Source organism: Cetorhinus maximus, chromosome 9 (genome assembly GCF_964194155.1).
Source record: "Cetorhinus maximus chromosome 9, sCetMax3.hap1.1, whole genome shotgun sequence".
NCBI classification, from domain to species: Eukaryota; Metazoa; Chordata; class Chondrichthyes; order Lamniformes; family Cetorhinidae; genus Cetorhinus; species Cetorhinus maximus.
The window spans coordinates 113,772,646-113,796,028 of record NC_135887.1 but is presented as its reverse complement, the minus strand read 5'-3'; the positions used below and the strand labels follow the sequence as shown (position 1 = coordinate 113,796,028).

Genomic DNA, 23,383 nt, shown 5'->3' with positions numbered 1-23,383 from the left:
TAGGTGAGGATAGCAGATTTCCTTAGTGAGCCAGATGGGTTTTTACAACAATGATTTTGTGGTCATCATTAGACTCTTAACTTATTAAATTCAAATTCCACCATCTGCTTTGGTGGGATTTGAACCCAGGTCACCAGAGGATCTGAATTACCAGCCTAGTAACAATACCACTACACCACTTCCTCCCCTGAATTATGGCTGATCTACTTCAAAGCCATTTTCCTGCACTATCCCTGCATCCCCTGATATTTTTAACATGTAGAAACATGTCGATCTCAGTCTTGAACATAATCAATGGCTAAGCCTCGACAGCCCTCTGGGGCAGAGAGTTCCAAAGATTCACCACCCTCCGACTGAAGAAATCCCTCCTCATCTGAGCCCTAAATGGCTTGTCCCTTATTTTGAGACTGTATCCCCTGGTTCAAGACCCCGCAGCCAGGGGAAACATCCTTCCTGCATATACCCTGTCGAGCAATGTAAGAATTTTGTATATTTGAATGAGATCACCTCATTCTTCTAAACTCCAGAGAATAAAGACCCAGTGTATTTAATTTTTCATCATACGACAATCCATCCATCCGAGGAATGAACTTAGTGAACCTTTGTTGCACCCGCTCTATGGCAAGTATACCTTTCTTTGGTAAGTAGACCAAACCTGCACTCAATACTCCAGGTGCAGTCTCACCCAGGCTTTATATAATTGCAGTGAGACATCTTTACTCCTATACACAAATCCTCTTGTAGTAGAGTCCAACATACCTTTTCCCTTCTTAGTTGCTTGCTGTACCTGCATGTTAGCTTTCAGTGACTCATGAACAAGGACCTCCAAGTCCCTTTGAAGTTCAACACTTCCCAGCTTCTCACCATTTAAGAAAAACTCTGTATCTCTGTTTTTCCTACCAAATTGGAAAACCTCACATTTCTCCACATTATATTCCATCTGCCATTTTTTTCCACTGGCTTAGCCTCTCCAAATCCCCTTGAAGCATCTTTGTATCCTCCTCATAAATCACACTTGCACCTAGTTTTGTGTCATCTAAGGCCCCATCTGCCTTCTCAGGTGGATGTATAAGATCCCAGGGTCATTATTCTCAATAAGAACATAAGACCATAAGACATAGGAGCAGAAATTAGGCCATTCGACCCATCAAGTCTGCTCCACCATTCAATCATGGCTGATAAGTTTTTCAACCCCATTCTCCCGCCTTCTCCCCGTAACCTTTGATCCCCTTACCAATCAAGAACCTATCTATCTCAGTCTTAAATACACTCAATGACCTTGACTCTACAGCCTTCTGTGGCAATGAATTCCATAGATTCACCACTCTCTGGCTAAAGAAGTTTCTCCTCATCTCTGAGGAGAGGGAGTTCTCTCTGATCTCCTGGCCAACATTTATCCTTTGACCAATATGACTGAAGCAGACTATATGACCATTATCAAATTGCTGGTTGCTTACAAATTGCCAGTCACATTTCTTACACTACAACAATGACCACAGTTCAAAAATACTTAATTGTCTATAAAATACTTTGTGGCATCCAGAGGTCGCAATCAAGCCTTTCCTTCCTTCCTTGTGCTCTTTCATGATTTTGCAGTCTTCTGTATAGCATGATGTAATATTCATTTGAGCCACTGCAAAATTCAAACATATCTCTAGGGGTTTTTCATTTTAATACTGCACCACAATAAATAATTAATGTTACACAGATTGAAATTAAGGAGCAACTCAACCTAAATGTGGATGAGAAACACAATCCCTGATAGTTCTGAGGTGCCGTCCTTTGGATAAGACAAAGGCCCCATCTGTCCTCTCAGGTGGATGTAAAAGATCCCATAGCATTGTTTTATTCACCAAATTATTGCTAAGTGTCTACACATTTAATGTTTTCTCAACACTTTGGGTTATGCCTATTCTACCTTCTTCTAGAAGATGTTTCTCTGCATAGTCAGACCATGATATTGAGATTCAGTGTGATAAATAAGGAATTGATAAAATAAAGTGTTGTTAAAAGTGCCTCAGTATCAGTGCTGCTTTTGTTTTAATAAAATGATGATGCATTTCAGCACAAGTTCATAAGGTAAATGCTAATAAGGAAATTATTTGGCCATTCCTTGCATCTTTTCTTAAACAATTCCAAGATTTCTCCATCTAGTGCTCCTACTATTTATGGATTAACCAACTTTGGGGATGAACTTTATCAGTCTGAAATTTGCTTTCTCCTAGTTTATGCTTTGTCCTATATTTCTAATGTGGTTTGAGGTTATTTTCCAGACTTTACTTTTCTATATCTCAATCCATTTTGCATATCTCTACAAAATTATTGCTTAGATGTCTCTTTTCAACACTAATGAAAAACATAATTCTGTAGTATTCTACACACCTCGTACTATAATACTATAAATTAATCTTGTGAGCTTTCCCAGCATTATTTGATGATCTCCTAGTATCTCCAGAACTAGATTATAGTAGAGTGGCCTGTCTGGCACACTGCATTGTTTGAGCATGACCTTTTCTGAATTGAATAGTTCTGTTGTAGCCACAGTTACCTCAATATTCACCCTACCACAATGAACGAGAGCAGTTCGGAGAGCAGATCAAGAGTCATAAAGGGGGTCAGGACTCCAATCCACCAAGCTCTTTGAAACAATGCCATGGAATCTTTTGTATCCGCCCGAGAGGGCAGATGGGGGCTCAGTTTCATGTCTCAACTGAAAAATGTCACCTTGGACAGTATGGCACACCCTCAGTCCTGATAGTGGGAATGGCAGCCTAGATTTTGTGCTCTAGAGTGGGGCTTGACCGATGTTGGATCGGAGTGGTGGCATGATATTTGCTGCCATCTGCCTTGAATGTTGTGTTGGAAGAATGGGTGGTTTCACAAGCCAAGTCTAATCCTATCCTCCTCGTCAGCATCCATAAACATGTCGGAGGTTGGAACCTGTTCTTCTCCTCTACCCTGAGAGTGAATTGTAATGCCCCTACTGCTGACTCTTAGTTGGGCTCAGCTTACGCTGTGCAGGCAGGTGAAAACTTCCCCATCTTTCTGGTTCCAACCTAAACCAGGCAGTGCATTCACACACTGAGCCAGTGGGTGCACGGTTTGTGTTTTTTTTTGTATGGGTCTAATTGGGTAAACTCCGTGTGGCTCCAAAATATATATATTTTTTGTTGTATTTATTTTACAGGATGTGGGAGTCGCTGGTTAGGCCAGCATTTACTGTACATCCCTAATTTCCCATGAGAAGGTGGTGGTGAGCTGCCTTCTTGAAACACAGCAGTTCATGTGGTGCAGGTGCACCCACAGTGCTGTTAGGGAAGGAGGTCCAGGATTTTATAACATAGAAGCAAGTCATTCGGCCCAATTGGTCTATACTGGTGTTTATGCTCCACACAAGCCTCCTCCCACCCTGCTTCGCCTAACCTTATCAGCATATCCTCCTATTCCTTTATCCCCTGTGTTTGTGTAGCTTTCCCCTTAAATGTTATTAAAATAAGAAGGCAATGTTAATTATATCAGGAGGCAATGAAGTTTGGTTCAATGGTGCATCATGTCAGCCTGGTTCAGTGGTTAACACTTTCTTGCCTCTGAGTCAGCAGATTGTGGGTTCTTGCCCCTCCCCAAAGACTTGAACACATGGGGGAGAATTTTCCCCATGTCGGGCGGGCCGGTCGGGAGCAGGCGGGGACCCGATTGCCACCCCCGATCAGGTGCGCGCCGCCATTTTATGCGGGCGGGCCAATTAATGCCCGCCCAGGTTACTCCCATGCATAGCGGGAGTGGGCAGGCGGCGGCATGCACACTTAGCCTGCTGGGTCCAATGGCGACCCGGCGGCCTGTATAAAGGAAGGCCTGGCAACTTTGGAAAGGCTGCTCACAATGGCTGGGTGAAGGGCTCTGCAGAGGGGCAGTTGGTGACACAAGTCCGGAGGGTAGGCCATCGGGGCAGGCCAGGCCAGAGGGTAGGCCAGTGGGGCAGGCCAGGCCGGAGGGTAGGCCATCGGGGCAGGCCAGGCCGGAGGGTAGGCCAGCGGGGCAGTGTGCCCCTCGTTTTTCAGATGAGTGCCTAGCTGCCCTCCTGGAGGAGGTGGCAGTGCGGCGGGAGGTCCTTCTTCCGAGGGACGGGAGGCAGAGGCCTCCTGACCAAATGTGCGTGGGAGGAGGTGGCCGAGAGTGTCAGCTCCCATGATGTGGTGCGGTGCACATGGTTCCAGTGCCGCAAAAGGTTCAATGATCTCCTGCGCTCAGGAAAGGTGAGTACCATGTTGCCTCAAGTCACTTAATGCAACCATCATCCTTTCCCCCAAACCACCCACACCCCCCACACCTCCGCCAGCTCAGTACATTGAATCCCTCATGGCATGTATCCCTCGCTGCGTGTGCCAGTAGATATTGCCCATGCCCAGTTCACCCTGAGAGGGTTGAGCTAGGATGTGTTTTGCATCTGCAGCATGTGTGACACTGACACCCAGGGTATAGAATGGGGTTGAAAGTCAAGGGTCTGCACCTAGGCAGAGAGCTGGAGCTGCAAGGCATGTCGAAGTCAGGGTGCTAATATGCTGGGAGGGGAGCTTCCAGTTGGTGGGCCACCAATCCATCTGCTGGTCTTTGCGCTCCATGTGCTTGTGTCTCCTTGCTTAGCAAAGTGGCACCTTGTGGTGCCACATGTGAAGGAGGCAACATATGGTCAATGGTGGGGGTGTGGGGGTCAACCCTGGCTTGTTTGGGTGAGTGTGCGGCAGCTGCAGGATGACGAAGAACTGGAGTCCTGCAATGTCCCACTCTGGCTGGGTTGGCAGGGATGCGATGGGAATTCAGGTGCAGGCTGGACTAATCAATGCTCCTCTCTCCTTTTCAGGAAAAGACTGCACACAATGCGTCGGAACAAATGCGGACTGGCGGAGGGCAGGCCCAGTTGGCCATTCTTACGGCTTTCGAGCAGCAGGCCATGGACCTTGAGAGGCGCCATGCCCCCAGGTCCACCGGTGGCGGTGAGGCTGGGGTGCCACGGGGAGGTATGTTTGCCGAGCAGTCAGGTCACCATGCATGTCACAGAAGCCATGGCACTGCTGAATGCTCCGTGATTGAAGTTAACAACATGGGTTTACCTTTGATTATGGAAGGATGAACGCATAATGATCTGGAGGAGCGGCATGCAAGTTGACATTGTCTGCACTGTAACTAATCAAATGTCCTTTCTCTTCCTTTCAGCATCACCGGAGCAGGGCCGGGAGGAGGAGGAGACAGAGGCCCAACCTCTCACCCCTGAAGCCCCCGAGCAAATGCACACTCCAGCATCACACCATCTTAGCCAGACAGGCACCAGTGCAGATACTAGCACCTCGGTGGGAATTAGATCTTCGACTAATGTCCCGGGGCACGGCGGTGAGGGCACCTCACACTTGCTTGAGGTGCGGGCAGAGACAGAGAGTTCCCAGGGCGCTGGCAGTTGGAGGACTGCTGGGGACCAGGTACTTGCTCAGTCGGAGGCTGATGATGTGTCCGTGAGGCAGCAAACACTGGAAGCACAGCAGGGTATGCAGGGTGATCTGATGGAGATACATGAGGTTATGTGTGGCATGGTGCCTGTGCTGGAGGAGTCCACGTGGAGCATCGCTGATGCAATGAGCCTCATGCCTGAGTGCCATGCTTCCTCCATGGAGAGGGTGGTGACTCTCATGGAGAGGACCCTCCAGGAGAACAATTAGGTCCTCCTGGGGTTGCGCTCAGACCTGCAAGCCCTCACAGTGGCATTGGCCACAGCTGGTCAGTGCCAGTGTGGGAGACAGTCTGGGCACCAAGTATCCCAGCTCGGTGCCCATCCATCTACAGTGAGCAGGGAGGTCAGAAGCCACCTCACTTCGGCGCAGCAGCTGCTAGTTGTCTCTGCAGGCTCCTCTCAGGGCGCTCCGGATGAGGGCAGCAACGCCTTCACCCCTCTGCCAGTGACCGTAGCATCCGATGAGGCCGCGTCGACTGGGGAGAGCCAGCTGTGGAGCTGGCCACTCCCTCCCAGGTGAGGCCGTCAAATGCTCTGTGGACCAGAGGGCATCTGCCAAGTTCATTGAGGCCAACAGGCCAGTACAGTGAGCAAAAACAAAAATACCTGGAAAAACTCAGCAGGTCTGGCAGCATCTGTGGAGAGGAACACAGTTAACGCTTCGAGTCCGCATGACTCTTCAACAGAACTAAGTAAACTTTTCCTTAGTTCTGTTGAAGAGTCATGCGGACTCGAAACATTAACTGTATTCCTCTCCACAGATGCTGCCAGACCTGCTGAGTTTTTCCAGGTATTTTTGTTTTTGTTTTGGATTTCCAGCATCCACAGGTTTTTGGCTTTTATTTCAGCAGTGAGCAGGCTGTCTCAGATGCCAGTGCCAGCGAGGGGACAGCACCTAGACGTAGCACCCGTAAGCGTAAATTTAAGGCACCTTAGGCACACCACGGATTTCTCACTGGTGCTTTTATGTTGGCCCATAGTACTTAGTCGAAGACTTGGTGTGATGTCCAACACCATTTTTGTTTCACTTTATGAATTGACTTTAGTTTGCTCAATGCATTTTGACATGTTGCTACGCCTCAGGGTGATTCCTTGCTTCTACATGTGCACGGGAACCCATGATGTTATGAGTGAGTTGTTTGACATTGAGCTTTATTGACAAGGGCCTTAGTTAATGTTATTATCCAGGCTGATTTAGCACTCAGTATCGAGTGTGGAGCCTGTAGCCCTGGCGTGTGTTGAAGGTCCACCTGTGGTGTGCTGGCTGAAGGTTCTTTGGATTAAAGTCTCCCGGGTGTCCCTGCCTCCCTGGAGTATGCCCGGGTCAGTGTCTACCCTCTCAGCATTCTCCTGTGCATGTTCATCCTTGGACTCATCATGTGCATCCAGAGCAACTGCGTCCATGTCCTCCCCGTCCACTGTGTCCCCCCTTTCCAGCGCCAGATTCTGGAGAGCGCAGCATGTAACCACTATCGGCGACACACGATCTGGGGGGTACTGGAGTGCACCCCCTGAGCGGTCCAGGCATCAAAAGCACATCTTGAGAAGGCCAATAGTTCTCTCCACCACAGCCCTTGTGGTGCCATGGCTCCTATTGTACCACTGCTCAGCCTCTGTTCTTGGATGGCGGAGAAGCGTCATGAGCCACCTTTTGAGAGGATAGCCCTTGTCACCCAGCAGCCAACCATCCAGTTGGGCTGGAGCACAGAAGAGCCTCGGCACCTGGGAATATCTGAGTATGTAAGTGTCGTGGGAGCTGACTGGGTACCTTGCACAGACTTGCAGAATCTGTACACTGTGGTCACACACTATCTGCACGTTCATGGAGTGGAAGCCCTTCCTGTTGACAAAGGCACCGGGTTCACCTGCTGGTGCCTTGATGGCCACACATGTACAGTCTATAACACCCTGGACATGGGGGAAGCCAGCAATGGCCGCGAAGCCTCTGGCTTGCTCTGCCTGATTGGCATTGTCCCAGCCATTGTGGATGAAAGTCAATGCCCGCCTAAATAGAGTGCCTGTCACCAGCTTGACACAAGTGTGGACAGCTGATTGGGAGACTCTGAAGAGATCACCCACCGACCCCTGGAAAGAGCTGGAGGCATAGAGGTTCAGGGCAACCGTGACCTTTAGAGCCACTGGCATGGGGTACCCACCCACACAGCTTGTGGAGATCTCAGTGCCTATCATCTGACAGACGGAGGTGACTGTCTCCCTTGAGAGATGGAGCCTCCTTCAGCACTGGACCTCAGACATATTGAGGTAGCTGCTTCGCCACCTGTCATCAGGATAGTGGTGTCTTTTTCAGCCCCTTCTGCCTTGCACTTCCTGTTGGCCCTGCACCCCTTGTGCCTGTGCCTCTCCTCCCCTGGAGGCTTCACGTAGACTCCTGGCCTCCTCCCCGTTTCTGGCCCTCCCTCCCTCCTCAGAGGAGGTGCCTCCAGTGGAGAGCACAACTCCCATTCCCAGGCTAAGGGAAGGCTTCCTGAAAGCTGCAGGCCTCAGAAATAATTTCTACTGTAGAGTCCTGACCAAGGCTTTTACTCCTGTCCTAGCAGCTGGTATGAGTTTTGAAGTATCCTGCTCACTCAGGCAAGTAAAAGTTACTTTCACACTTAAATACCTCAAACATCACATTCACGACCACACACACCCATCTTATCCCACCCGTGCCTGAGGTTTATACAAATGCCTCCTACCCGCCTGCCTGTTGCGACAGTGCAATATCCTGAAGATCGCATGGGTTGTGAAAAATCGAGGTCAATTGCTGCCTCAAGGGCCTTAACTGGCCCATTAATTGATGGCAGGCGTGCATCCAAACTTATAGCGCCCGCCTTCCCAAATATCGCGTTGGTGCGCAGTGACGTCGGGACACCAGCCCGACATCACCGTGCGTCATTTTACTGGAAAATTCTGGCCATGATCTTGACTGATCATTTTGGTGCAGTCTTGAGGGAGTGCTGCATTATCAGAGGTACTAGCTGTGCATCAGATGTCAATTTGAGTACCAGTCTGCCTGATCAGCTGATATATGTGGTACTTTCAAAGAATAGGAGGGGATTCACCTGTCACAACATTTCCCCTCAACTAACATCGCTAAAGCAAAACTAGTTAACTGCTGATCCATCTCATCAGTGGAATCTTGCTGAATATAAAATGGCTATTGCGTCATTTCCATAATTCCATCAATTTTTTTGCATTAAAAAATTATTCAATTGACGCAAAGAACTTCCTCAGGGCGGTGACAAAACTGTTGAAGTGGAAACCAATCATTCCTTCTTCTTAAAAGTGTTAAGAATTTCATAAAAGCCAACTGATTGCTAATGTTCTTTGGGGGAAGGGAATCTGTCACCCTCATGTAATTCCAGTCCCACACTCTGTGTCTTTAATACTCTCTCTCAAGTGGCCTAGCAAGGGACCCAATTGTGAAAAATAACTGCTTTTAAAGTTAGGTCATCCAGGGACATGTGATAACTGTATTCTTCTATTTATATTCCAAAACAAGTTTAGAAGAGTTTTAAAATCTAGACATTTTGAACTACCTGAACATTACTCTTCCATCTAACAATCCAATTTACATTTGAACATAAAATCCATGAGTTCACACAGGGCTATTGCCAACAGCTATGAGCACTTGGCAATGCCAGTGGTGTTGGCAATGGAGCATATCTGACATAGTTTCTTTGCTTTTGTACTCTAGCTTATGTTAAGCCTTTATAAAACTCTGGTTAGACCTCAGATGGAGTATTGTGTTCAGTTTTAAGCACCAAAATTTAGGAAGGATGTTTCGGGTGCAGAAGAGGTTCGCTAGAATTGCACCAGAGAAACGTCAGTTATGTGGAGAGGCTGGAGATGCTGGGGTTGTCCTCCTTAGAGTAGAAAAGGATAAGAGGAGATTTAATAGAGGTGTTCAAATTTATAAATGGCTTTGAGAGTAAGTAAAGAGAAGTTGTTCTAGTGGTAGAAGGGCCAATAACCAAAAGTATACCGATTTAAAGTGAATAGATTAAAATCCAGAGGTGACGTGAGGAAACATTTTTTTTACATAGCAAATTTTTGCGATCTGAAATTCACTGCCTCCAAGGTTGATGGAAGCAGATTCAGCTGTAATATTCAAAAGATAATTGGGTAAATACTTGAAGGAGCAGCACTATGGTAGAGTTATCCAATTAATCTTTCCCCAGAGAGCTAGCATAAGCACAAAGGGGCAAAAGGCCTCTTTCTGTGATATATCATTTTATTGGCACAGTAGGATCATCTTTCTTGATTGCTTCCACTGCTGGAATATAGCCTTCGGTGTCCAATGTGCAGTAAGAACCAGCTTAAACTTGTTTAGAAATGACTGTGGTAGGTGAATGCTGAACACTCAAGAGATGGCTGCAGATCTCTTTTCATACAGATCTATAGAAGTTGTGAGTTGTGAATACACTTCTATCAATAGCAAGTATTAAGTACCAAAGCAACAACCAGTTCGCACACCCCACAACATGAGTTAGATGTCATCATGGAGTCAGGCACCTGATGGTAGCAGACCCCACTTCAAAAAAAAGTACTTGACCAAAAACACTGGGTCTTTTCTGATACAAGTAATAGACCTGGAACTCATCCACGTCTTTGTTACCTCTAGACCTAAATATTCCAGTGCTTCCCTGGGCAGCATCCATCCGCTCTCCACAAAAGTGAGTTCATCCAAAAATCTGCTGTGCTTATCCTAACTTAATCCAAGCCCTGTTCACCCAACACCCCCCTGCTCGCTGACCTATATTGACTCCCAGCCTGATAATGCCTCAAATTTAGAATTCTCATCAAGGTGTTTAAATCCCTCCAAAGAAGGAGACATTAGGACAGGTGACTAAACATTTGGTTGAAAAGCTAGGTTGTAGGCAATGCCTTAAAAGCCACAATTTGAAAATTCTTAATCTTGGTTTTCAAATTCCTCCATGGCCTTTCCCATTCCTAAATCTGTTATCTTCTCCAGCCCTATAGCTCTCTGAGATCTCTGAGCTCCTCCAATTCTGGTCCCTTGAGTATCCTCGATTTTAATCGTTCTACCATTGGTGACCATGCCCTCAGCTGCCTGGCTCTGTGCTCCAGAATTCTTTTCCTGAACCTTTCCAGCTCTCTATCTCCTTCTCTGCTTTTAAGACATTCCTTAAAACCTTTTGATCATCTGTCCTAATATCTCCTTATGTCACAGTGTCACAATTTGCCTGTTAACACTTCTGTGAAGCACCTTGGAATATTTTATGCTGTTTAGGGTTCTAGTGTCATTTGGATGTGGAATTCACACGTATCATTGTTTAAGGATAGGTCAATACCTAAAAGCTATGGAGTTTCCATGCCTGCATCCATATTTCACACTGGACAAAAAGGAAGATCGAAACTCAATGGCCACTATCAGCTTCCCACTGTATCATGATGGCCTTCCCCATCCAAACTAGACTTGGTGGGCTCAGAAGTGCTAATCCCGCAGTCATGTGATTGAAGCTGGTTTCAGAGACTGCACCCTTATTACCCCAGGGCCCAGCAGATCTATCAGAACCATCAGCTGTCAGCCAGTCTGAGAACCCACCTTTCAAAGTCATCAAGCAGCAAAGTACTTAACCTTCCAGTCTCAAAGTTCACCTGAGAACCAAGACCTCCTCCTCAACCTCCTAGATATTAGACTATAAGAAACCTCATTGCTGTGAAACCTTCGCTTTACAAGATCCTCACTTCAACTTTAAATCATCAAATCTATTCAAGAAACTATAGACTGTCATGTGAGAGATTGGAAATCATAAATTGGAGACTGGGTTAACTGTAACTGTAAAGGTGCACTATTTTTATTTTTATCCAATCACTGAATGCGTGTGTGAATGTGTGTGCATATGTGTTTGTGCATGCGTGAGACTGAGTATGTGATGTTGCATTAGTTCAGACTAAGTGCGTGAGAATAAATAACCTTTATTTTAAACTCACAAAAGCTTGCTGTTGACTTGTTTAATTGGAATACACACTGCAAGGGTAAGAAAAGAAACATCTTTCCATACAAAACATACTGATTATGGGCAGTAAGAGAGCAGAAACATTCTGTCTGTAACAGAATGAACTGAATTCACTGTACCTTTGCATACTCTCATTCTCAATGCAGAAAGATTACTATTGGTTTTCCAAAGGCCAAGCAAGATATGTGCAGTGTGCAGCAAATATATATAGAGACAGCAATCAGCAGATTAATGATTGACAATACGTCCAAAGGTGAAAATAAGGACTGCTTTCTCTGACGTTGTAGTGATCCATGTCATTATTGGCACCTTTAAGAAATTAATTGGCAGTACCTGCCTCCCGTGCTGTTTTCCCATTTATGCTACAGCTCAGTGCTTGGACTAGGGAGCCTCACTGTATAGCAATTACAGAGTTTACTGGACAATGATTCCTTCATGTAAAAACAAAAATACCTGGAAAAACCCAGCAGGTCTGACAGCATCTGCGGAGAGGAACACAGTTAATGTTTTGAGTCCGTATGTGAGAGTCATATGGATTCAAAACGTTAACTGTGTTCCTCTCCGCAGATGCTGTCAGACCTGCTGGGTTTTTCCAGGTATTTTTGTTTTTACATGAAGGAATCATTGTCCAGTAAACTCTGTAATTGCTATAGAGTGAGGCTCCCTAGTCCAAGCACTGAGCTGCAGCATAAATGGGAAAACAGCACGGGAGGCAGGTACTGCCAATTAATTTCTTAAAGGTGCCAATAATGACATGGATCACTACAACGTCAGAGAAAGCAGTCCTTATTTTCACCTTTGGACATATTGTCAATCATTAATCTGCTGATTGCTGTCTCTATATATATTTGCTGCACACTGCACATATCTTGTTTGGCCTTTGGAAAACCAACAGTAATCTTTCTGCATTGAGAATGAGAGTATGCAAAGGTACAGTGAATTCAGTTCATTCTGTTACAGACAGAATGTTTCTGCTCTCTTACTGCCCATAATCAGTATGTTTTGTATGAAAAGATGTTTCTTTTCTTACCCTTGCAGTGTGTATTCCAATTGAATAAGTCAACAGCAAGCTTTTGCGAGTTTAAAATAAAGGTCATGCACCTGTGCCCCTGCCTGTAGCAGCTGTTTTTCCTCAGTTCTATGCATTGCAGATCTGCAGTTGTACCTCAGTATACTAGCATGCAGACTACAGGTATACGAAAGCTTCACATGGCTTAACCATATAAGGCACCAGTTGGTACTGAATTGAAAATGGTGGGCAACAGCCGTAACCGTCACACTGAGTTTCAGTCTCCTCTGGCACTAGTTACACTGCTATGCCTACGTAGCTCCTTCTATTGCAGGTGTCCTGATACCTTTCTAGCATTTTGGTTGCAACCCAGGAGCCTTTATGACTCCTTCACCTCTATCATCTCTATATCTGCAATAAATTCAGCAATGGCATGGGATATGAATGTCACTGGCAAGGCCAACATTTGTTGTCCATCCGTAATTGCCCTTGAGAAGAACTACAGCCAAGCTTGTGGTGATGAGAGCCCAAAACTCTGCTGCCCATATCGTAGTCCCACCAACAAGAAAAACTTGCATTTATGTAGTACCTTTAACATAGTAAAATACTCCAAAGCACTTCACCAAGTTTGACCCATCTAATGCCATGTTATTGTTGACCTCCATCGGTTCCTCTCGTCTGTCAAATTTAAAATTATCGCCATTATGCTTAAATCCCTTGTTGGTCTCACCCCTCCCTATCTGTGTAATTTGCTTGAGCACTACCATCCTCTTTACCCAATTATCCCTACACACACACACACACACACACACAAATATGCGCACGCAGGCCTGAAATGTTCCCTTGGCAGGCGTACGCGATTGGCGAGCCCGGGAGCGGCCGGGAAACAGGCCCCCGGGGTGGGGGCAGGGAGAGGGTGGGTGACGACATCACTGCAAGAGAGCTCCTTGAAGGCCTCAGGGAGCTGCAGACCTGCAACTAATAAAGTAAAGCTGCAAAAAATGTCCATGAAGCACAATCAAGCGCCTGAAAGCATACTCCATAAAAATGCTGTCCCCAGATATTTATTTTTATTTTATTTTCTAACAGAGTTTTCATCCCGCCTTTGGATGAGGTTTCATGAAAAATGTAAAGGCCGCCAACCGTAAGGTTGGATGGACCACAAAAAATGGCATTCAATTGCACCGTTAATAGGCTTAATTGTCCACTTAATTGTTGGCGGGCGTGCTTGTGGCTGCCACGCCTGCCCACCAAGCAAAATATTGCATGAGTGCGCAATGACATTGGGACACTCGCCCAGCCTCATCTCGCGTGATTTTATGCCTGATCAGGTCGGGTGCGCGCCGGCCCATGGAAGGTAAAATTCTGCCCCCCCCGACACACACACCCTCTCCCCCCCTATCCCAAATCTGGCAGTTTGTTGTCTGAGTCTGGTCTCCTGTACATCAGCACCTCCCTTCACTTCATCATTGTCTGCCGTGCCTACTGTACAGCAAAACAAGAGAATAGTGACCACTGCAGACAAATCCTGACACTGACCTGAGATACTGATGCACTTAAGGGAACAAATGAATTTCTTGAGAGCTAAATTCAAGAAATGGAAGAACATTATCTTTTGGAGGCAAATAATGCCCAGATACTATTGCCCGTCCTGAAGGATAAGGTGGCTCGTCACTTGCAAGAATCCAGGTGATGCTGGCTGTAAAGATGGCTCTAGATATTGAGATTGCAAGTTTATGGAAGGTTATGGGTCCCCACAAGTCCGACTCTAAGGGTTTGAGCACATCATCCATGCTGACCCAGTGGAGTACTAAAGGAGTGCTGCACTGAGGTATTATACTTCAGATGAGGCAGCATCTGCCCTCTCTCATGTAGATGAGAAAGATGCCATGACACTATCTCGAGGAAGAGCAGGGGATTATTCCCTCAGCAAACATCACAAAAACAGATTATCTGGTCATTATCACATTGCTGTTTGTGGAATTTTGCTGTGTGCAAATTGGCTGCTGCTTTTCTTACATTACAAAAGTGACAACACTTCAAGAAGTACTCCACTGCAAAGCATCCTGGGACATCCTGAAGTTGTGAACAAGAATTACAACAAACTTGTATTTATATTTACATAGCACCTTTACATAATAAAACATCTCAAGGGGCTTCACAGGGGCATTATTAAACAAAATTTGACATTGAGCCACATAAGGAGATAATTGGACAGGCGACCAAAGGTTTGGTCAAAGAGGCAGGTTTCAAGCAGCATCTTAAAAGCAGAGACAGAGGTAGCGAGGTAGAGAGGCAGAGAGGTTTAGGTAGGGAATTCCCAAGCTTAGGGCCTTGGCAGTTTAAGACACAGCCAATAATGGTGAAATTATTAAAAGTGATGATGCTCAAGAGGCCAGAATTGAAGGAACATAGAGATCTCGGAAGGTTGTGGAGCTGGAGGAGATTACAGAGATACAGAGGAGTGAGGCCACAGAGGGCTTTGAAAATGAGGATGGCAGTTTTTAAATCAAGGCGTTGCTCAAACGGGATCAATGTAGATCAGCGAGCACAAGGGTGAAGGGCAATATGAAAAGTGGACACAGGCAGAAGAGGCTCAACTTTATGGAGGATGGGAGGCTAGCCAGGGGAGAATTGGAATAGTCAAGCCTAGAAGTAACGAATGCAATTTAAATTCTTTGGGTCGTAACTTCTGTGGAGTGGCGATCAGAGTCAGATTGCCACTCCAATCCTAGTTACTACTCTAAAATGAAGCCACCCCTGTGTCGAGTGCAGCTGAGTCGGAGGTAAGGAAGGCACACCTCCTTTTTTACACACTAGCTGCCATAAAGCAGTTAAGTTTAAAAGTCCCAGCCTCTTTGAGAAGCCAAGAAGAAGATAAGTTTGCAAGGTAAGTGGGTAGGATGCGGGTGGTGGGTGGGGTATGTTGGTGGTCGGATGGTCATTGCTGGGGGTGGGGGGTTCAGTGGGGGGTGGTCAGTGGGGACGGTTGGGTGGCCAGTGAGGTGTGCTCAGGGTGGAGGATGGTCAGTGGAGTGGGGGAGGGGTGGTCAGTGGGGGAGGGGTGGTCAGTGGGGGAGTGTCGGGTGGTCAGCGGTGGGGGTGATGGTCAGTGCAGGGGATGGTCAGTGGGGGAAGTCGGGGCTAGGGGGGGTTAGTCAGATGTTGGGGTAGTCAGGGAGTGGGGAGGGCAGTCGGTGGGGGTGGGGGTGTAGTCAGGTATTGGGAGGGTAGTTGGGGGGTAGGGAGAGCATTTGTGGGGGTGGAGGTGTTGTCAGGTATGGGAAGGATAGTTGGGATTTGGGGAGGGAAGTTGGGGGTGGTGTCCCATAGGGGAGGGGTCAGGGGTAGTCCCGTGGGAGGTTCGGGGTGTCAGGACTATAGTTACCTAGAAGTTAGAAGTGGTTTTAATTCTTTTAACTTTATCTGGCTAACTATTACTCAAAGTCAGTCCGAACTATCTGAAGTTTGCCATTTAAATTGCAGTATCGGATGGTTCCCATTGCCTGGCAATTGCTCAATGGAAGTTAGGACTTTCCGGGCAATTAATGTATAATCTCCATGTGGGACTTCCGGAGGGGGTTCCCCAGCGTATCTTTGGCATACCCCCAGTTACACTGTAACGGATCTTGGAAGTAATGGGCCAATATCTTCCCATGGCCAATCTTTCATTAGGCTCTTGTTTCTCCCTTTGAGTAGGTCTGAAGGCTTTAATCAATAAAATCCTAATGATTTGCCTCTGTAACTGCAGAATGCAACACCAGCAACTCATTCATGAAACTTAACATGCCCTTAACACATTCTGTTGACCTCTTTTCCCAACTGTTCATAAGTAATTCTAACACCTGAGCTCAAAACTGAGATAATGATCCATTGCTACTTTTCCCCATCAATGCACAGCTCTTCTCGCATGTTTAACTTTCAAATAGAAGAGTGTGGGGCTTGACTTGTAATGATACAATCTCAATTTATATATGTTCACTTTCATGGAGGTGATATAAAATTATATTCTAATTGCTGAACCTAATATTTTTCCTTTTTGAAAACTCATTCAAAATCAATATTTAAACATAGACAATTTTAGCACGCATCATATACCAACAATCTAATTAACATTCCAATAGCACTGGAATTAAAACACAAGGTAATGGATGTCAGGCTATGACAGTGGGGTTTGAACTCCCATTCCCTGGATTATTAATCCCAAAAAGTAACCTCTCCACTGTGACCTCTGTGCTCCCAGATTGCCCTACAGCGACCACTGTGCTCATGCTCACAAACACAATACACTTTCATACTGTTTGTTTCAAACTACTGCAGAGAGACTGTGAGTCCTTGAATGTTTGAATGTTAGCTCTCTGCAGCAAAGGAATTGACCTCACCATATATCACACTTAGAGCTGCCCACAGATTTTTTTCCAGGCATTCGAGTGGCAATATGCTGTCGCCCGGAGTCCAATCGAGCATGCCATCAACTACAGGACAATTGCGTTATGTGTCAGCAGGACAAGAAATAGTGTAACGAATCAGATTGAAGAATCTTCATTGAGTCTCGCAGAGTTTAAACCAGGGATATTTAACACAATATAAAACCCAGTGAAGAAAACAGAGTAAAGAGAGGAAAAGAAAGATGGGGTTAAGAGAGAGAGAGAGATGAAATAAACAGAAAGAGAAGGTTTTAAAACATTTTAATTCTTTTACAATTCTCCAACACTTGTAAAATTGAATTTTTGGGGCTGGGAGAGTTGTTTGGTAATTAAGATTTATCACACCATTTAAAAATTCACTTGGGTTTGAATGTCCCAGCCCAATGTTTTCTCACTTGTTTGGTAGCTAAGTACTCCTGCTTCACACCATTCCCTGTGCTTGAGTGCTGAGCATATTAGTGAGGTAACAATGTAGTGAAGTTTGTGGCAGAGCATGGCAAATGGAACAGTGATATTTGAATCTCTGTGTTAGCTACACATATGTGGATTCCAGATGTTTCTCTCCGTAATAAAGGTGAGCTCTAATCACCTCACCTTTCCAAAATCCAGACGCATTTGTTTTCATTTCTCAATCAATTGGATTAATCTTTCTGTTAAACTCATGTTATGATGGCAGTTTTGCTGTGCTCAGCATTGCAGCACTGGTTCATTTTGACAAGACGTTAGAAATTATGTATTTTTGTCAATGTGATAGCCAACAAATGGATGGACAGAGTCAGTACAGTGAGTTTATTGGTACAAGCATTAAGAGCAGCTCTGTAATTAATTACATTATAATTCATCTAACTAAAGGTGCAGTTCTATAATAATCTGTCCTAATCACTTACACACAAACGCAAGCTGGTGTCCTTATGATAGCACTTTCTGTCTATCCTATGTGTCACATCAGCTTGGAGCTTATTTAGATCACTCCTGTTGTCCTGCAGGAGTCCTGTAGAACCTACAGTTATACTGCCAATTACACATTAATACAAGGCAACTTGAGTTGCACATAGAGTCAAAGAATGGTTACAGCACAGAAGGAGGCCATTTGGCCTGTCAAGCCCATGTCAGCTTCCTGTGAGAACAATTTAGCTAGTCTCACTTCTCCAACTTTTCCCTCCAGCCCTGCAAATACACCCTTCAGGTGCTTAACCAATTCCCTTTTCAAAGCCCTGATTGAATCTGCCTCCACTACACTCTCAGGCATCACAGATACAATAAATGCTGGCCTAGCCAGTGACGCCAACATCCCATGAATGAATAAAAAAAAATCCTAACCACTGGGTGTTAAAAAGTTTCTGCCCATGTTGCTTTTGATTTCTTTGCCTATCACCTTACACCTGTGTCCTCTGATTGTCAACCCTTCCGACAGTGGGAACAGTTTCTCCCCAGCTACTCTGTCCAGCCCATTCATGGTTTTGAACACCTCTATCAAATCTTCCCTCAACCTTCTCTGCTCTAAGGAGAACAACCCCAGCTTCTCCAATCTATCCATATAACTAGAATCCCTCAGCCCTGGAATCATTCTCATGAATCTTTTCCGAGCCCCTTTCTAAAGCCTTCACTTTCTTCTTAAAGTGCAGTACCCAGAATTGCTCACAATGCTCCCAGCTGCATCCTAACCAGCGTTTTATAATGGTTCATCAATGAAAAGTGGTAGAATAACTTGTGGGCAATGCGTGTGTGTGTGCGTGTGTGTGTGTGTGTTAAACTGAGGTGTTGCTTAACAGGAAATTAATCCAGGTAGACTACAGGGGTGATGAGTGAACGGGACTTTGGGTCCGATTAAGGACACAGGCAGCAAAGTTTTGGATGAGCTCAAGTTTACAAAGGATAGAACATGGAAGGCTGGCCATGAGTGCACTAGATAGTTAAGTCAAGATGATGCAATGTATTTTATTTTGGAAACAAACTTTCTGTTACTACATATTCAAACTTTGCAGATACAACCCTGGAAAACAGTGTTTGTAATAGATGCATATTTTATGTGTTTATACCACCATCTGTAAGTTTCCCTCCAAGTCACAAACCATCCTGACTTTGAACCATATACCTTTTCCTGTTGCTGGGTCAAAAACCTGGTACTACCTTTCTAATGGTACCGTGGGTGTACCTACATCATGTGGACTGTAATAGTTCAAGAAGGTGCTCAGCATCGCCTTCTTAAGAGCAATTAGGGGTGGGAAATAAATGCTGGCCTAGCAAGTGATGCTCACATCCCATGAATGAATATTTAAAAATCTATGGTTCTAATGAAAAGATGGTTCTAATCATGAGCTGTTCCTTGTTTTCTCAGATATTTCTATTAGCCTGTTGTCGCTGGTGGTTACTGCCTGTGGCCTAGCGCTTTTTGGAGTCTCGCTGTTCGTCTCCTGGAAGCTGTGCTGGATCCCGTGGCGGGAACGCAGCGAATCATCCAACAACAAGGACAGCCAACAGGACCAGCAGCACTACACGGATAACGAGACAGATGGGCATGAGTACAGCGAGGACTTCATGACTGAACCTGCCTCCTACCCAGAGTCAGCGATGAAGATCAGCCACACTTCCCCAGACATTCCCGTGGATTCCCAATCCAAGAACAAGGAGAACTGCACCCATAACGTGCGGATGCATCGGCAAGTCACGGAACCTACGTCATCTTCCAGGTCAGTGGTTCGTGTGGTCCGCGAGAGGTTCAAGCAAATTAAGGCACTCTCTGACTGGATTCCAAGATTGTTGAAGCCAAAGATTCGACAAAAGGCCCGTTAATTTGTAATTCAGAAACCAGGGTTCCAGTTGGCGTTGCCAACCGCTTCAGGATTCCCCTGGAGTCTCCAGGAATTAACTGATTTTCTGGATACTGCTGCAAGAAAAATGTAGGGGGGACAGATTATAGCAGGCAAGAAAACATTGAGTTTTTGAAATATTTTCTTTGAATTTTTTTTCTTTCTAGTTTTAAAACTAGAAAATAGACTGCTTCAATCAAGCATACTTGAATTGGTCAAGAAAGGGTTTGTTCTGATTGGTGGATGGACATATCGGGCAGCCAATGCTGAGAGGGTTGAGGGGTGGAGGGGGGCTGTTGGAAGCAAGAAATGATGTCATGAAAGCTCCCGGGTTATGTCGAACCGGAGTTGGCAACCCTGGTTCTCGTGTGAAAGTGGGGCTAAAAGGCTAGAAGGAGAGTAAACAAAACAGCTTTAAGTTCAATTGTCAGAGTATTTAAATCCCAGTCAAATGGTTGTAAGTTCAGAATACAGAGAAACCTGCTAGTCAAAATCATTTATTGACGGAGTCTTGACAATTCACAGAATCACACAGTGCAGAAGAGGCCCTTCGGCCCATCGAGTCTGCACCGATACGTGAGAAACACCTGACCTACCTATCTAATCCCATTTACCAGCACTTGGCCCATAGCCTTGAATGTTATGACGTGCCAAGTGCTCATCCAGGTACTTTTTAAAGGATGTGAGGCAACCCACCATCCTCCCAGGCAGCGCATTCCAGAACGTCACCACCTTCTGGGTAAAAAGGTTTTTCCTCACATCCCCCCTAAACCTCCTGCCCCTCACCTTGAACTTATGTCCCCTCGTGACTGACCCTTCAACTAGGGGAACAGCTGCTCCCTATCCACCCTGTCCATGCCCCTCATAATCTTGTATACCTCGATCAGGTCATCCCTCAGCCTTCTCTGCTCCAAAGAAAACAACCCAAGTCTATCCAACCTCTCTTCATAACTTAAATGTTTCATCCCAGACAACATCCTGGTGAATCTCCTCTGCACCCCCTCCAGTGCAATCACATCCTTCCTATAATGTGGTGACCAGAACTGCACACAGTACTCCAGCTGTGGCCTCACCAATGTTCTATACAACTCCAACATGAAATCCCTACTTTTGTAATCTATGCCTCGATTGATAAAGGCAAGTGTCCCATATGCCTTTTCCACCACCCCACTAACATGCCCCTCCGCCTTCAGAGATCTATGGACACACACGCCAAGGCCCCTTTGTTCCTCAGAACTTCCTAGTGTCGTGCCATTCATTACTCCTTCCAAAGTGTATCACCTCACACTTTTCAGGGTTAAATTCCATCTGCCACTTATCTGCCCATTTGACCATCCCGTCTATATCTTCCTGTAGCCCAAGACACTCAACCTCACTGTTAACCACCCGGCCAATCTTTGTGTCATCCACAAACTTACTAATCCTACCCCCCACATAGTCATCTGCATTGCTTATATAAATGATGAATAATAGGGGACCCAGCACAGATCCCTGTGGTTGGACACTGGCTTCCAGTCACTAAAGCATCCTTCTGTCATCACCCTCTGTCTCCTACAACTAAGCCAATTTTGAATCCACCTTATCAAATTACCCTGTATCCCAGGTGCATTTGCCTTCTTTATAAGTCTCCCATGTAGGGCCTTGTCAAAGGCTTTGCTGAAATCCATATAAACTACATCAACTGCACTACCCTCATCTACACACCTGGCCACCTCCTCAAAAATTTCAATCAAATTTGTTACGCATGACCTCCCTCTGACAAAGCCATGCTGACTATCCCTGATCAAACCTTGCCTCTCCAAATGGAGATAGATTCTCTCCTTCAGAATTTTCTTCTATAGTTTCCCTACCACTGACATGAGACCCACTGGCCTGTAGTTCCCTGGCTTATCTCTACAACCCTTCTTAAAGAGCAGAAACACATTAGCTGTTCTCCAATTCCCTGGCAAAAGTTTACACATTATGTTCCATGTGTGGGGAGGAGGCTAAATGGCAATGGGTTGGTAGTGGATACCCTCTGTAAACTTGAACTCATCCTAACCTCTACCTCGCACCAAGTCCTGTTCACCCATCACACCCATGCTCAACTGACCTTTATTGGCTCTGATAAGCAGTGCCTTAATTTTAAAATTCTCATAATTTTTCTCAAATCCCTCCTGGTCTTTCCCCCTCCCTGTCACTCTAATCTCCCCCAGCCCCACAAACCTCCAAGATATCTGCACTCCTCGCATTCTTACCTCTTAGCATTCCCGATTTTCCTTGTTCCACCATTACCTCTTTCTCCTCTTTTGCAATCCCCTCAAAACCTACCTTATACATCTTAACACCTCTTATGTTCACTCCTGTGAAGTGCCAGGGGGCGTGTTGCAATGTTAAAGGTGCTACATAAAAACAAGTTGTTATTAGTCAATGGCAACTATGCAGCATGTTCTTCTCAAGGGTAATTAAAAATGGACAATAAACGCTGGCCTTGCCAGCAATGCTCACATTTCATGAATAAATGAAAAAAGATCATAACACGGAACATATGGTGGTTGGCAGAGACATGGAAAGGCAATCGGGAGAAACCAGTGAAATGAAGAAAGTTACGTATCGAAAAGAGATCAGAAACCTCAGTACTGACCTGAGGGTAGTGCGGTTTTCACAGAAGTGCTGATCTTTGTAAAATAAGTTAAACCGAGAACCACATCTTCCTGTTTTCAAGGATGTTAAAGATTGCAAGACACCATTCACATAAAAACAGGGGGTTCTCCCATTATCCTGAATAACAGCCTAGTCCCACACCAACATGGCTGACTCTTGATCTCTGAAGTGGCAAAACTTTTTCAAAAGAGCTGGCACAGGTACGATAGACTGAATGTTCACATACAAACATATGAAATAGGAGCAGAAGTAGGCTATTCGGCCCCTCGAGCCTGCTCTGCCATTCAATAATATCATCACGTTTTGAGTTCTATGTTCCCATCTACCCCCGATAATTTTTGATTCCCTTGCCTAACAAGGATCAATCTAAAAACAAAAAGCTAAAAGCTACTGCGGATGCTGGAAATCCAAAACAAAAACAGAATTACCTGGAAAAACTCAGCAGGTCTGGCAGCATCGGCGGAGAAGAAATCAGTTAACGTTTCGAGCCTTCATGGCCCTTCGGCAGAACTGAAGCATAGTTAGAAGAAGGGAGAAATATAAATTGGTTTAAGGTGGTGGGGTGGTGGGGGGGGAGAGAGACACATTGAGAGTGTGGTGATTGTGGAGATGAGCAGATAATCAAAAGATGTCACAGACAAAAGGGTCAAAGAGGTGTTTTGTCTGAGAAAAGTGCTAATTAAGAATGGAGGACAGGATATTCAAAGTACAGCTCTAGTGGGGGTGGGGTGGAAAGGCTAACAAGGTTTTAGTTTTAGATTTAAAAATAATGGAAATAGGTGGGGAAAGAAGGATCTATATAAATTATTGAAAAAAAAATAAAGCGGGGGGTGGGGGGGGGGGGGGAAAGAAACGGGGTGGGGATGGGGGGAGGGGGAGTTTAAGATCTAAAGTTGTTGAATTCAATATTCAGCCCGGAAGGCTGTAAAGTGCCTAGTCGGAAGATGAGGTGCTGTTTCTCCAGTTTGCGTTGGGCTTCACTGGAACAATGCAGCAAGCCAAGGACA

The 23,383-nt window shown here is 45.5% G+C and overlaps 1 protein-coding gene across 1 annotated transcript in view; it reads left to right on the top strand.

Moving 5' to 3' along the window:
• The window catches only part of syt9b (synaptotagmin IXb), a 119,529-nt gene that overhangs the window by 15,299 nt on the left and 80,847 nt on the right, over window positions 1–23,383 (top strand). Inside the window, exon 2 of the mRNA XM_078547884.1 lies at window positions 19,262–19,613. Within this exon, the coding sequence (XP_078404010.1) occupies window positions 19,262–19,613 (352 nt within the window). The remainder of the gene's footprint in view (window positions 1–19,261; window positions 19,614–23,383) is intronic.